The sequence below is a fragment of the Oenanthe melanoleuca genome, chromosome 8, assembly GCF_029582105.1.
Source record: "Oenanthe melanoleuca isolate GR-GAL-2019-014 chromosome 8, OMel1.0, whole genome shotgun sequence".
NCBI classification, from domain to species: Eukaryota; Metazoa; Chordata; class Aves; order Passeriformes; family Muscicapidae; genus Oenanthe; species Oenanthe melanoleuca.
Window position 1 is genome coordinate 24,434,264 of NC_079342.1, and position 15,200 is coordinate 24,449,463.

Consider the following 15,200-nt stretch of genomic DNA (forward strand, 5'->3'; position numbering starts at 1 on the left):
GCTCTTTCCTGAGGAGAGGTGTGAGCAGTGAAGTCCTTTGGAGGAGTTCCCTTTTGGGAGAGGTTCTAGGGTCTTTCTGCAGCCCCAGCTCTCCCAGCCTCTCTCATCTATTAACTTTTGCACAGTCACAGAGTATTGTTTTACACTGTGAATCGTTTTTTAAGGAGCAAGAAGATCTTGTTCTTATCCCAGCAATGAATTTCCAAAGCTGAAGGGGCTTCATTCACAGAATCATAGAGTTCTTAGGGCTGGGAGGGACCTCTGGAGATGCTCTGTCCCACCAGGGCACATTCAGGTGGGTTGGGGATGTTTCCAGAGAGGGAAGCTCCAGCTGTTCCAGTGCTCTGCCACCCTCCATGAAAAGTTCCTCACATTGAGGTAGAATTTGTTGTGCTTGGCTAGTTTATGGCCATCACTTCTTGTCCTGTCACTGGGCATCCCTGGAGAGAGTTTGGCACCATCCTCTTGGCTCCTGCCCTTGGGATGTTTTATGATGAAAACCCCTCTAAATCTCTTCTCCAAACTGATCAGACCCACCTCCCACAGCCTCTCCTCATCAGAGACATGCTCCAAACCACTTCCCATCTTTGTGTCAACCCCACTGCATTCCTGTTTATTTCCCTCCTGCCTGATAGCACAGGCATTGGAGAAGGAGATATCCAAGACCTGATATTCATTTCAACATTTTCAGATTCGAATGTTGAAGTAACCTCCAAAATTCTTTGATCAGAAAACTTTCCATAAGAATGAATAAAATCCAATGGGGCTGTTGCTGCACATGTGGACACTTCATCCAGCATTTTACAGAAACAAGCCTCATTTGTAGTTGCCTAAGAAAGGCAGAAAAACTGCCTATCCACAGTTTTATGCAGGCCTAACAGGCTCATTTCGTGTCATCAAATTTATTGTCATGCTCCCTGACTTGGACGTGCATCACTTGAAGCATTCCTAGTTTAGACAGGAGATTTATGAGGCCAGCTGAGCTCCCTGTGTTTAATTTGATTTAGGGAAATTTCCCAGAACTTTCCAAGGGAAACTCAGTTATAAATCCAAACATCATATTTCATAAGGAGATTTTACATTTTCTCCTAATGTGTCAAAAATATTTCCTTGAGGTGTGACTGTGCTGTAGCCTACACAATTCTTTGTTCATTTTTTGTTCTTCTTTTGCTTTTTGTCTCTTACATATATTGCAGATATTTTAACAGAAAATGGGCCTAGACTCAATAGAATTGTCAATAATTTCCTTAGTAATTCTGGGCTGATTATTCACATTGCCCAATATTACACATTTAATCTAGGCTAGGAACCTTGGACCCTTGGATTGGACAGATGGAGGCTAATGGGATGTCTAAAGTAACCAGGCAGTTTAATGACTAAGTGTATTTTATTAGAATCCAGCTACTTGGGTAAATATTCACACCAAAAAATTCATATATCTATCTGGGCTGAAGTGAGGGAATGTAGTCACTCCAATTTGTTTTAAGAGAATATGATAAAATATTGCCTTTCCAATGAAGGAAAAAAAATTGTCACCAATGTGCTCCATTCTAGCAAAGACATATTAGAAATAGCACCAATGTTTTCAATCTCAGTCAGTTCACATGTTCATTTGTTGCAGTGTGTTTCTTGTTAATGGGATGCCCTGTTATTGCCCAAGGTAATGGTTTAGTCCAAAATTTTACCCTCCCACCCACCTTGTCCATCTATCCTGAATTCCCTGTCAATCCTGCTTTGTGCCAGCCCTCTGCTTGGAATTGGAAATCCCCTAAAATTCCAGGTCTCCTTAGTCTATGTCCCAGTTTTCCCCCTGCCTCTCTCATTGGGCAATGCCTTTGTAAACCCTTGTAAACCCTACTCTTCTGAGTCTGCTAAAGCTGAGAAATAATGTATGAAAATAAGTGCTTGATACTTTTACATGTTTATAACTAAATCCTGATTGACTAGAGGCTTTAATATTTGGAGTCCAGGTAAAATTCATAGCTAGGAATTTCCATTTTCTATTTGTGTTGACAAGTCAGCATTTTTAAAATGCTTAGCAACACAGTCCTCATCATAACCTTATGCATCTAAATATTAAAAAGGTAGCTGTGATGCACTCTGATATCCTGCTGTTCAACAAGAACTTTCACATCTCAAGCTGTCAAACTAGTCTCTTCAGAAATATGGATTCTGGGAGGAAAATCTTAACCACTGGACAGCAAGAGAGGAATAAAATTCATAGAAAGACAGTGGTACAAAGCCAGTTTTTGAAGAAATAAAATTGAAAATTAATGGAGCTGATACATTGTAGAGTTACTGTCTAATATTGTACAAATTGTCTATATTATTTTCAGGGGGGTTGGTTTAGTTTGGTTCATTTGATGCTGAGGAAGGACTTAGCTGGAAAACTTAGTGATACACAAGACACAGGGTTATTTAAAATTATTTTGGCATCCTACACAAGCATAAAGTTCTCTCATGTTGTGTTGCCTTAGTTTTGCAGGCAAAGGAGTTATGCCTTAATCCACACCTGGTAAACTGAATTACTGAGGGGGACATGGGGAGCCCCAGTGAAAAGGGCACATGAAGGAAGCTCTACACATTTATACCATGAATTATCTTTTGTCATTCTCCTATTCCTGTTTAATGCCTGAAGTTTCTTCTCTGCTGAGAGTGAGGGAAAGATGTAAGACAAAAAATTATGTGTTCAAAGCCAGTGATGATCAATTTTCTTCTGTCTCACTCATGCTCAGTGATTGCACCTGATCTTTGCATTTTTGCTCTTCTGTTGTCCCTGTGGTACCTAAATGCTCTTGGAGCAAGTTACACTTCTTCAAAGACACTTTGTTCTCCCCTCTTTCCCCAATGAAGAATTGTGTTTTGATATGTACACTTTGTTTTACTCCTCCCCTTCTCTCTTCCCTGTCAGTTGACAATTGGCACAAAGCCTTTTTCCAAAAAGAGAAATCCCTTAGAATGTGTTGAAAGGTGGTCACACTCTGGATTAGCACCTCTTTGGGGAGCACTGTTTGCAGAGCAAAGCTATCTCTGGCTCCAAGGTAGTTTTAATTATTTTTTTTCTGTCTGCTGTGTGCTGAGAGCAGATCACAGGCAGACAAACAATGCCTCATGAAGGTGTTACCAGAGGGTGGGCAGCCCTGCAGCACCTGTTGTTACTAACATTGGCATTTCTTGTGTTTCCCTTTCATGTCTGCATGTTGCACTGAATATTCCCTAAAACAGAGGAATATCTGCATGTGTTGGCAAGATAAACTGGTATTTTTAGATGCACATTACCATCCAAGGAGTAATCTGCAGGGAAGGAAAAATTTCACCGTTTCTGGGAGATAAAACTGTTTCTTTGCTCATAATTCACACCTTACTGTTGTTGGCTTGGCAGGGAAAGAAAGAATTTGTGTCCCTGCTCTCCCACATGCACTGGCTCCCAAAGCAGTGTTATCTCTGGTGTGGCCATGATGCCAAATTTGTGAAACTAGAGCGTCAGAAATCCATATGTTGGATGGATAAGCTGACATTTTATTGACTGTGACCCAGGGCTATGGGTCTGTGCATGCAGAAAGTGTCAGGTATGGGCTACTTCTGGAGCAGATTTTGTGCTTAGAGAACGAAGATGAGTGAACAGACCCCAAAGTCAGTCCTGCAGACCCATCCACTGCCCTGCTGCATCCCCATGAATCCTGTACATCAGCATTTGAACTGCACTTCTGGTGCTGAGATTTTCCAGCACTGACTCTCATTAAAATTCCTTGTTTCCAAACCTCATCCACACCCAGGGAGATCTTAGCCTCTGCTTTTAGTTCCAATGAGGCATACAGGCTCTCTTGCTTGTTTAAAAACCTACTCAAAGGAGATCTTGGTTCCTTTCCTCTCTCTACTTTTCCCTGGCTTCCCCCTTGCATTCCAACCAGCTTGGCAGGAGCCCAGGCTGATCCCATGCCCAAGGGTGACTGTGCTGGCACAGCAGCTCAGATTCTGGCCCCTACCTGCCAAAGAAATGGTGGCTGCTGGATTGTAAAACACTGATCCTTGGCCATATCCCATTTACCTGCTTGCTGTCAGTACAGCAGCAGAGAGGGTGTGGGCCACTTTTCTGCCCCTTGACATTTTGTTTTGTCCCTGGAAGACATGCTGCATTTTCAGAGAAAAGACCTTCAGGCAGTTGTAGCCTGCCTGTCCTTCCTGCACCAGCTGCTTATTTAGCCTGGGAAAACTGACTCTTTTGGCTTTTGCCTCTTTGCTGACTTGAGGTGTCTGCCAAATAGGCACTTTCACAAGAAATGCAGTCAGCATATGCATCTTTGGAAACAAAATTTGTCCTGAATATTGTAGGTTGTCACTGTGCCATTCCATGGGTGCAATACACAGGCAGGGACAGGACAAGGGCAAGTGGCTGCAAACAGAAGTGTACATTTAGATTAGATATTGGGAAGAACTTCCTCCTTTTGAGGGTGGTGAGCCCCTGGCACAGGGTGCCCAGAGAAGCTGTGGCTGCCCCTGGATCCCTGGCAGTGTCCCAGGTTGGGTTGGATGGGGCTTGGAACAACCTGGGATAGTGGGAGGTGTCCCTGCCTATGGCAGGGGGTGGCACTGGATGGGCTTTAAGGTCCCTCTTAGCCCAAACAAGTCTGGATTTCTATGATTCTGTGATTCTTTATTACCATCCTTTCCTTGTTTTGTTTCTTTTTTTTTCCATTTATGATGGCAGCAAATGACAGCATTGGTGAATGCCAGCAGAAAGCACCAGGATATGATCACTCCAAGTATCTGCAGTGCCCAGATGGAAATGAGTGCACATGGTTGTTGCCACAGTTCTTTCTTCTCCATCATTGGGTTCATATCTTATTACAAAACTTTCTTATGGATCAAGTTGTTTGCTGATTTGACTTATAACAGACTCATCTTTTCCTAAAAAAATATCCTGAAGTTCTTTTTTGAGAACATAGAAAGTTTCCAATTGGAAAAAAAAATGTCAAAAGAGGAATATTATTGTCTCCTGTTTGAGAACCAGATAAACCTGTGTCTTTTTTTTTGCTGACTATATACTAGTGGGGTTTTTTTCCTATTATATTTATCTTTATAGAATCCAATTCTGGTAAAATAGAAACTCTCCCTATTCCATGAGCCTAAAGCTTCCAAACTCCAAAACTAGTCCATGACTAGTGGGCTAGGAAATCTGGCACAAAGCTAGTGAGTAATGAGAGGAGGTTTCCACTCCAGTCCAACACAATGAATGTCTTGTGGAATAACTAAATGATGATCCACTTTTGGGGCTTCTTCTGATCTCTGTCTTCTATTATGGACATATTTGTGCACAGTGAAGAACTTTAAATCTTGGCAGAGAAAGATATGGGGAAAAAAAAAAAAAAACCAAAACAATTCAGCCAGGAAAGAAAAAACAGTCATAGGGGACAAATTTTAAGAAGGAGGATGAAGAGGTGGGGTGGGGAGAAACTCCTCAGATCATTTACTGTCACAATTGCTTTTTTTTCTTGGTGAAGGGAAGCAAATGTTTTATCATTGCCCCACACTTCCATTGTAACTTTTACTTTCTATAAGCAGAAGACAACTTTTATTTTTGCTTTTTGCTCATTTTATAACATCAGAGTCTTCCACTTGTTTGAAAAGACTACACAAGGTACTGAATAGTAAAATCCAGCTATCTAATTTTGCAGGTTATTATAGTTGCCAAAGACATAACAAAAGAGCAAAAGAAAGACTTGAAGATGAAAACAGGAATAGTGAGAATTTTAACTGTGAAGATCTTACTAATGCAAGAGCAAGCCAAAATCTGGACACATAGAAGAGGGGATGAGTTGCATTATTTATCAGCAAAAGAAAGCTGTAAATGGAAAACAAACAGGAATTCATCTAGAGGTAAATTCCACCAGCACCACAAAAAAAAGAAAGAAAGAAAAAAAAAACACTAAAAAGAACACCCCTACCCCCCAAAAAAAAATTAATTTTAGTTCTGAGTGACGTCTTAGTATAGAAGGTCTGAGGAATTATCAAAATGGATGGCAGTGAGAAACAGTAAAGTGTATAAATATTTATTGAAGTCAGAAGAGACAGCAATCACTAGGGAAAATATTTCCCTTGGCAGTAGGCTTTCTAAAGAATTTCTGCCCCTGTAAAAACCTTGTCTGCATTCACTTCCAAGGCACTTTCTCCCCTGTGCTGCTGGGGTCTTGCTGAAAGTGAGGAATGTGTCTTAAACTCAGATTAGGCTAGGTTCAAATGACACTGTAATATAAAAAAATTGAAATTAATAAAGTGAATTTCTTTGAATTGGAGTCCAACTGAATTAAAATTGTGTATGAATGAAATGGGCGTTTTTGCTTTCTGCACTTCCCCATAAAATATCGTTCTTTATGTAATTCTTTCCCATTTAAAAAATACAAAGTGATTTTTAAATCTATGACACAGATTTAGACTGAATGTAAGGAGGTGCTATTGAATCATTTTGTATCGATTTCCTTCACTTTACCATGCATTTACTAACGAGGACTTCTGACAGTCCAGCCATTTGTTCTGCTCTTTTTCAGGAGGCAGCAAAAGCTTCTTGTGAGTCCCAGGTTCTTCTGTCACAGATGTGCTTTTTTTTCTGCTGGGATGTGTCAAATAGCAAAGAACCTAATTCTGATCCACAGACATTCACATTTAATTAATTTCAGTAATTGATAATGTTTAATTAATGACTTGCACTATCAGCTTTATAAACGGGATTTCTTGTATCTGTATATCTGCAAAAGGGGATTTTTTTTTTTAAATGGAAAATTCTTGCACTGGAAATAATGGAAAAAACACCCATTTACTAAACAGATGCATTGGCAGGGAAATATTTAATATTAATTTGAATCTAAGCAGCATGGCTGTACTTGGCTGAGCAGTTCAAAACAGAGAATACTGAATAATATAGTGCATGTATTTGGGAGGAGGCAATGTGTACATGTGCTTGATTCTTTTGGTAAATATAAAAAGCAAGGGATAAAGGGGGAGACTTTTGAAAAGCATTTTGGTCATTTTCATTGCACAGTTCCAACCTCCTGCCCATCCTAAAACACTCTGTGGGATCACTCTGATGTCTGGGTGTCACACTGAGCACCTTGGAAAGGACAAGCCTCAGGTGGAGCATCACTACAGTTGTCACTTCAGCCCAGCTTGAATACTTAGATCCACATCCCAAAATTAAATATCCTACAGCTTTGAGTTTTTGACAGTTTCTCTTCAAATCTGGAGTCGACCTCTTCTCTTTACCCCTTCTGAGTTCAACACACACAAAAGTCTATCAAAGTTACTACTTTTGTGTAAGAAAAAAGAATCCCACAGCATTTCTTTGTAATAACTGTTCAGCTACAAAATTTTATTGGTCTCCTTCTATGTTCCCTCTAGAGGATGTAATGCACAAAAGCATTGCCACGGAACATATAAAATTACAAATGAAATTTATTGTAAAAAGTAGAATGTCTTCTGAACTGGTGTCAGTATTTATTTCATTCATAAACCAAAACTGCAGGTATAATATATTCATTGTCAGCAAGTTCATGTGTGTAAATTGCCATCCAACAGTATTGACTGATATAAGACAGATATTGAAAAGACAATTTAAATTTACTCTTCCAAACATAAACTGTTCCACAAAAGCACTGTAAAAACTCTTTCAAGGTTTTGCGTTGTGCTTCACATTTATGGTTAACTACATAATTTGGTTGTGTCGTAGTCCACTGTGTTTGGCAATTTGGCATTAAAGGCCTGCAAAGCAGATTGGATCCTCACCACTTCACTGGTAGACAGTTTGAGTCTGTGACGGAGCAAGCAAGAGAAGAGGTCCAGACGACGTTGGCCGGGTGGAGAGAGTTTATTTACACGATCCCGAATCTCCAACAGCTGCAAAAGTGCTGAGTCCTGTGAGCCCTGAGTGTAGGGGTAGTCCAGCTGCAAAATCAAGTCCCGGATTGCTTCTGGGTCAAAGTGCATGCTGTAGCCAAACACTTGGATGTTGTTGATTTTCATGTAGCCCAGGTTTCTGGAGGGATCGATAAATTCCAGGGGTTCATAGTAGATGCTCTCGTTGCCATTTGGACCGTTTGACTTTATTCGACTCCTCAAATAGATGTGCACAGTTTCAAAAAATGTCTTCCACTTGTTGCCTAGGGTCAGCGTCCAGTTATAACACTGAAGGGGTAAGTCCAGTTTAGTCCGCTCCCAGTCTGGGAAATTATTTTCATTCACAGGCATAAACCAGCTCTCAGAGTGGCTGCCCCCAAAAGGGTTGATATAAACAGCGAGGACGGGCTCCAAGGTGCTGTTCTTAGTCAGGCAAATTTGCAGGGACAGGCCCAGTATCATGTGGACCAGGCTGGACTTGTACTTGTTGCTCTTCAGAGTCAGGAGCATCCTCTTGCGCCACGAGGGGTCGAACCAGCTGTTGAGGCGCATGTCGTTGCTGATGAAGATGGCGTGCACCTCGATCCTCCTGTCCGTCTTCTGCAGCAGGTACCTCATCTCCAGGTCCTGCAGGTCGGTCTCGAAGCCGATGTAGTGCTCGGTGGAGTCGGCCACCTCGGGCTTGCACAGCCCCTGGCTCAGCATGTAGCCGGTGTTGCAGGCGCCGCAGCGGGTGCGGTTGTCGGGGGCGCAGCTCAGGCAGGCGGGGCCGTCGCCCAGGGTGCAGGGCAGGGACCCCTGGCACGCCACCTGGTCGTTGGGGCACGTGCACGTGTGGGTCTCCTCCGAGAAGCTTCCCAGGAGCCCGTTCTCGTTGCAGTACAGGAACGACTGGATGCGGTTGAGCCAGTAGTTGGAAGACCTACAAGGCGAGAATAGCTTGTTTTAACCAATGCAGCTTTGTTGTGTTGTACCAGAAAGGGAAAAATAAAGTGTCAGGTCAAGGCATGATAGCATCTGCTAGATAGATTCAGGTATAAATTGGCTCTTAATGAAATCACAAAAGAAAAGTTTCCTTATAAACCCACAGGCAAGACAGGAACATTTACTTCGTGTATTTGTTTTCTCTGTGTCTCTGTCAAGGAAGCCTGACAGACCACCATTTTCTGTAACTTTTTTCAGATTAACATCCTGAAATCCTATGAAGTTGAGATTATTTTGTGTGTTCTCTTTGACCAAAGTGCTTTGTGTGTATCTAAGTGTACAACTCTGCTGTCCCCTCTATTCTATTATGATTTCTGTATCTAAGTGTACAACTCTGGTGTCCCTCTATTCTATTATGGTTTGTGTATCTAAGTGTACAACTCTGCTGTCCCCTCTATTCTATTATGGTTTGTGTATCTAAGTGTACAACTCTGCTGTGCCTCTATTCTATTATGAAGATTTGAGGTTTGTTTTTTTTTTTTTTTTTTAACAGGCTGGAGCTGCATTGATTTATAGCCAGTGAGCCAAAATTCTTTCCTAGAATAGCAGTAGGTCCCTGCTCCCCACCTAAAGAGATTCTTTAGATGACTTCCAGCACTACAGAATCTCTACAGGAGGCCATGCGTGAGCATGTTGTGTTTACTTTTCATCTTTGGGGACAAAATTAAAAGATCACTTTAATATTTTTCTTGTCATTTCATTTTGGTTTCACTAGGAGGTACAGTTAATATCCTACATCACACTGGGAAAACATACTGAAACCAACAGTTTAGGCTGATGAGGAACAGCCACTAGGAGAAAGACAATGGGAAGAGCAGAGCTGCATGGAAATAGCCAGAAAAATTATCTTATTTGCATTTCCAGCTCCTATTACTCCCAGCAATGCACAGTTTAAAGAACTTGTTTTGTCTGCTGCAATCAGATCTATTGTTGCCACATGAATGATGATGGTTCTACAGTTTCTTCCCCTTTCATTACACTGTTTTGGAAAGAAAATGCAAGACTCTCATTTACCCCCAACTGACTTTTAAGTCACATCTGAATTTGTCTCAAGGAGAAATCCATGGCCTCTCAAAGTCAGATATTTTGGAAACATGAAAATAAAGTTCAGTACAAAAATACATCATTGCATACTCTGGTGACTTTTAAAATCTTCCTATTTTTTTGCTTTTTTAGGGCAGGAATCTTGGTTGTTCAGGGTATGCTCTATGTATTTTCTAGAAGCATAATTAAATATAACAACATGCACAACATTAACATGCCTTATCATTATTCTTCTTGGTGCTTATTTCAAAGTCAGCATTAAGCAAAAATATTCTGGGTGAGCTTATTCCTTTGCTTCCTGATTAAAAATCACTCTGTCCATTCTGCAGGCAAGGTCAATGTCACAAAATAAAAGTTACCCCAAAACTGAGAAGACCTTAAAGCTACCCCAGGTGTAATTGGAAGTTCCTGTGTTTTGTCTGGGCTGTTTTGAGAGCAGCCTGCACATCTGGAGCTGTCCCAGCCAGACCAGGTGTGTGTGACCCTGCTGCCCATTTTGGGCTGAACTCTCCTCTTTACTGCTACAATCCATGGGCACCACAGCAACCAAAACAGAGCAGATTCTTCCCAGGGGAGGGAAACCAACCTTTCAAAGGCCTCTCTTTGCAGCTTCTCCCTAATCCTTTGTGCTTCTCTGTGCTTATTTAAGAATTGATGCTGAGTCCCAGAAGCTGCTGGAGGTAAGAAATAAAAGTCTGGTTTGTTTAACTCTTTGCTTAATGCCATTTGATCTGCTGTGGCCTTCATAAAGTTGTTGCCTTGTGATTTATCACCCTGGACAGATAACTGGGCAGATTTTAGGGCATTTTAATCTCCAAGTTTTCTGCTGGTCTTGTTACTAGCAGGTGCTACCACATGATTACTGATATTGACTGGGTTTGTACCTATCACTCTGTAACATCCTCCTCCACTTCTGCTGGGAACAGAAGTCCTTGCTGTTGAATGCATGAGTGAGAGTGTGGCTGTGTAGGGGCAGTGATTAACCCACCACACAAGGAGATAATTTCCAGGTTAAAGTTGATTCCTGTTGTGTTTCATGTATCCTCTCTTCCTCTTAGATCTAGTCAATAGCATTACAATTTTTCATATTTATATATAACATTACTAATTATAATTATTTGGCATTGAAACAAGTAAAACTGTTCTGCACATTATTCTTTTTTTCATACAGTAGAGGTTTTGTGTGGGAACTTCTGCATGGTTGGAGGGGAAAAGTATCTGGAATGCAGGGTGCACCAGGCAAAGGAAAAAGTGGAAACTGTGGCATTGCTTCAGAGTGGAGGAGAAAATGGAACTGGGAACACAGGGAAGGAATTCTCCCAAACAGAGAGAAAAAGGGGTGACTGGAAGAGAGACATCCAGTGAGGAATTTGGCACTCTTGGAAGAGGAGAATTTTCTACTGTTGGAATAAACCTACTAAAAGCAGCAACATTAATTTACTGGCAAGGGTTGATTTGGTTTGGGTTACTCACTTTTCCAACCACATGGTGTATAAAACATTGTTTTTTTCTTTATTAATGCTGCAGTCTATGGTTTTAATGATCATGAGAAGCAAAATCTTTAGAGTCACTTCTTTTTTGTTCTTTTTATTTTTAATGAGCCTACCTTCCTTCTTATGTTTTGTTAGGGAATAGAAGCAACAGTTTAAAAATCTGCATGAAATTACAAATTGCAAAATTAAGTTTATTTCTATAACTAAGTTATGTTGTTTGTAACTTAGCATTTTCTGCCTTATTTAAATTGCTATGTCTTTGATGATTAGCAGTTGCAAAGAGGTCAAAAACTTTAAAGGGAGGGAGGTTATCTCTTATCCAATGAAGTTCAAAACAATAATGTTCTAATATTATTGCCCTATTTTGATTTATTTCTATCTGATTTTAACCAGAGAGATTTAAAGAAGAATCTTCTTATACCTGTCTTTGATTATTTAACAAATACAGTCTATTTAAAAACAACTGCTCTCCCCAAAAAATGAAGACTACAGAACTAAAATTTCTCTATTTAACAAGCAATGGACTGGTTGGGATCTCCAGGGCAGGGATGAGAGGAGAGGACAGTGAGAGAGGCACTATCAGAATCATTACACACCATAAGATAAAAGGAAATTGGTGAAGCTTCCCTAAACCAACTGGAGAAACAACATGACCACAGCTGCCTTGAGTGAGGCTTGAAAGAGCTCTTCAATTATTCTTTTAACCAAAAAATACTGTTATTTTATTTGGAAAATTACAAATGCTGGCCTGATGAGTTAGTTTTCCAAACACTGGGGTATAGAACTGTAGATATATATATATATATATCTATATATATCTATATATATATATATATATATATATATATATATAACTATAGAACCTAATGAAACCACAAAAATATTCCTAGTCACTCAACTGAGCTTCAAATAAAAATGGAATGCTTGAAATACCTGTGTCTTCCTCATAATGCAAAATTGTGTGATAATTTATAATTAAAAGCTATTTCTGGATTCACACACTTGAAATCACTTTACTGTAGAAGGAATTTTTAGTTTAATTAAATATGATACTTGGTAAGTACAGATTATTCATCAAATTACATAACAAATTGCACCTTCCTGGAAATTGTTTGGAATTTTAAAAAAATTTTAAATTAATATAAACTCATTGAAATCAACCTTTCAAAACAAGCACAAAACTACAAAAAAGGAGCTAAATCTGGACAGAATTTATATGAAAAAATGAATATTGATTGTCCTGTTAGTAGAAAACCTGTTGTCTCTATAGGAAATAGATCATCAAGCCTCTGCTCTGATTTATGAACACTGATCCAGGTAACCCATCCAAATCCCAAGCTCCTGCCTTTTAGTTAACACCCCAAAACTAATCTCCATTATTCTGGGGTTTGAATCTCACCACTGACTGCAAAGAGCTCCTGCTCATACAAATCATGTCTCTCATGGAAGAACAATTCCTCCCTCCTTGTTAACTTCTCTGATCAAATATGTCAATGTGAAAATACCTAGAGGTGCAAGACAATATCCCACAGATTTCCTCAGTTCTAAAAATTTACTTGGAAGTAGATTATTAACTAACCCTGCTTCAATGACAACTTTAGCTCCAATTTATACTTATTTCCTGCTCTGCTACAAGCTCAGGCTACTGATGCAGGATGAAGATGCTCCTGTGGTTAAATCTGCTCTCCTATAAATTGCACCAGCTTTCAGCTGGAATGCTTGCAGGGGAAAGAAAGCCTGCCAGATAATCTCACTTTTACACAAGCATGGTAAAAAATATGATAATCCTAGGGAAGTTAATGCAAAAATTAACAGCAGCCAAGTTTCTGATGAGAATCTTAATGACAGACATAAATCATAATTCTAAAGTGCATTTTAAATATCTTGCAATTCTTTTCTTACTATGAAAAAAAAAAATTACTTAAAAACAGGATTATTTTTACTAGAGCAGTTGCAATCTTAATCCAAATCATGTGCCTATTTAATGTGCAACATTAAATGTAAGAACAAAGCACTGTGGTCACCCTATAGAATAGCTGGAACAAGTATTTAATCATGATATGATGCTTTTACCTCCTTCTCTGCCTCACTAAGTGCTTAACATCTGTTGTACATCAGATGGCTCAGTAGCAGATGATGAGTACTCAGTGAGGCAGATGCTAAGTAAAAAGATGAAGACAATTTAACAAGAAGAGGAGAGGCAGTAAAATACCCATTACCTACTTTCCCTTCCTTTGGAAGCCAAGCCCAGTATAAATCTGTGAGACAGCAACATCACCACCAATGCTCTTACAGACATCTCTACAACATCCTACTCTGGATCAGATGGATTTACTTCTTGGGAAGGACAAATCAGACTCCAAGTACTTTGTTTCTGAGCTGGGATTCAAAACAACAACAGTAATTGAGGCTTAATTTGATAATGGTCCTTATGAGAGTGGATCAGGGTAAAATTACCAACTGCACAGTAGCCAGAAGAGCAGTGAGTGATTGTAGAATCACAGAATCACAGACAGTTTTGGGTTGGGAGGGACCTTAAAGCCCATTCAGTGGGGATGTCCAGCACCTGCCATGGACAGGGACATCTTCCACTATCCCAGGTTGCTCCAATCTCCATCCAGCCTGGCCTTGGACACTTCCAGGGATCCAGGGGCAGCCACAGCTTCTCTGGGCACCCTGTGCCAGGGTGTCCCCAACATAGCAGAGAAAAATTCCTTCCTCATATTTAATCTATCCTGTCCTCTGGCAGTGGGAAGCCAACCTCCCTTGTCCTGTCACTCCATCCCTTGTAAACTTTCTTTCCTGTGGGTTCCCTTTGGGTACAGTGAGGTCACCCCCAAGCTCCTCCAGGTGCACAATCCCAGTTCTCCCAGCCTTTCCTCCCAGCAGAGCTGCTCCATCCCTCTGCTCATCCTGGTGCCCCTCTGGGCTCTCTGCAGCAGCTCCAGCTCCTTGCTGTGCTGGGGCAGGGCTGGAGCAGCTCTGCAGGTGCTCAGGTCTCACCTGAGCAGGGCAGAGGGACACAATCCCAATCCCTGTCCTGCTGCCCACACTGGGCTCAGCCCAGGGCACGAGGGGCTCTGGTTTGGGGCAGGTCCAGCTCTCACCACCAGCACCCAAAGCCCTTCTCCCAGGGCTGCTCCCTCTGCTCCTCCCCAGCCTGGATTGATCCCAGGGGTTGTCCCAGCCAGGTCTTGTTAATCCTGAGATCCCCATGGGCACTTCTGGAGCTTGTCCAGGTCCCTCTGGATGCCACCCTGTCCTTCAGGGGTGTCACCTGCAAACCTGCTGAGGGTGGCCTCAACCCACTGTCATTAGAAGATTGAATGTTTTTCATTTATCCAGCCTCACAAAATTAACCACCACTCACATAAATGTGCCTGAAATAATTTTTCTGTGGCTCATGTTGCAGGTGGCACTGTACAGTGAGACTTGGTGACACTGCAAATGCCACTGCAAACAGGATGGCAAACAGGAGCAGGGCAGCTGTTCTGAGTCCACATCTCACAATTTCACAGCTGCTCTACCTGAGCCAGGTGCTTTAAGGCTGATCCAAAGGTCTGGGTTGTGTGGGTCACAGTGAGTACTGTAAAGCAGGGAAGGACTGTGATGCTTTTCTCAATGTTTGCTTTCTAAAGGAAAGAGAAATCTCTACCTAAGGGATGACAGTTAGCATACACAGAAAGGATATTAATTACCTATGGAATTTTAATGGAAATGGTGTCTCTATATGCTAAAATTGCTTCCAGCATTGAAGTGAGTGCAGTAGCTAAAGAAATCTGTCTCAGTGTG

General features: G+C 41.0%; 1 protein-coding gene across 2 annotated transcripts in view; it reads right to left on the reverse strand.

Moving 5' to 3' along the window:
• Positions 1-6,824: 6,824 nt before the first annotated feature.
• The window catches only part of BRINP3 (BMP/retinoic acid inducible neural specific 3), a 184,062-nt gene continuing 175,686 nt past the window's right edge, over positions 6,825-15,200 (reverse strand). The window contains exon 8 of one of the 2 annotated variants that reach the window (XM_056497476.1): positions 6,825-8,809. In XM_056497476.1, coding sequence (XP_056353451.1) covers positions 7,693-8,809 — 1,117 coding nt within the window. In that variant the 3' untranslated portion in view covers positions 6,825-7,692. The remainder of the gene's footprint in view (positions 8,810-15,200) is intronic. The other variant, XM_056497477.1, reaches the window with a different exon arrangement.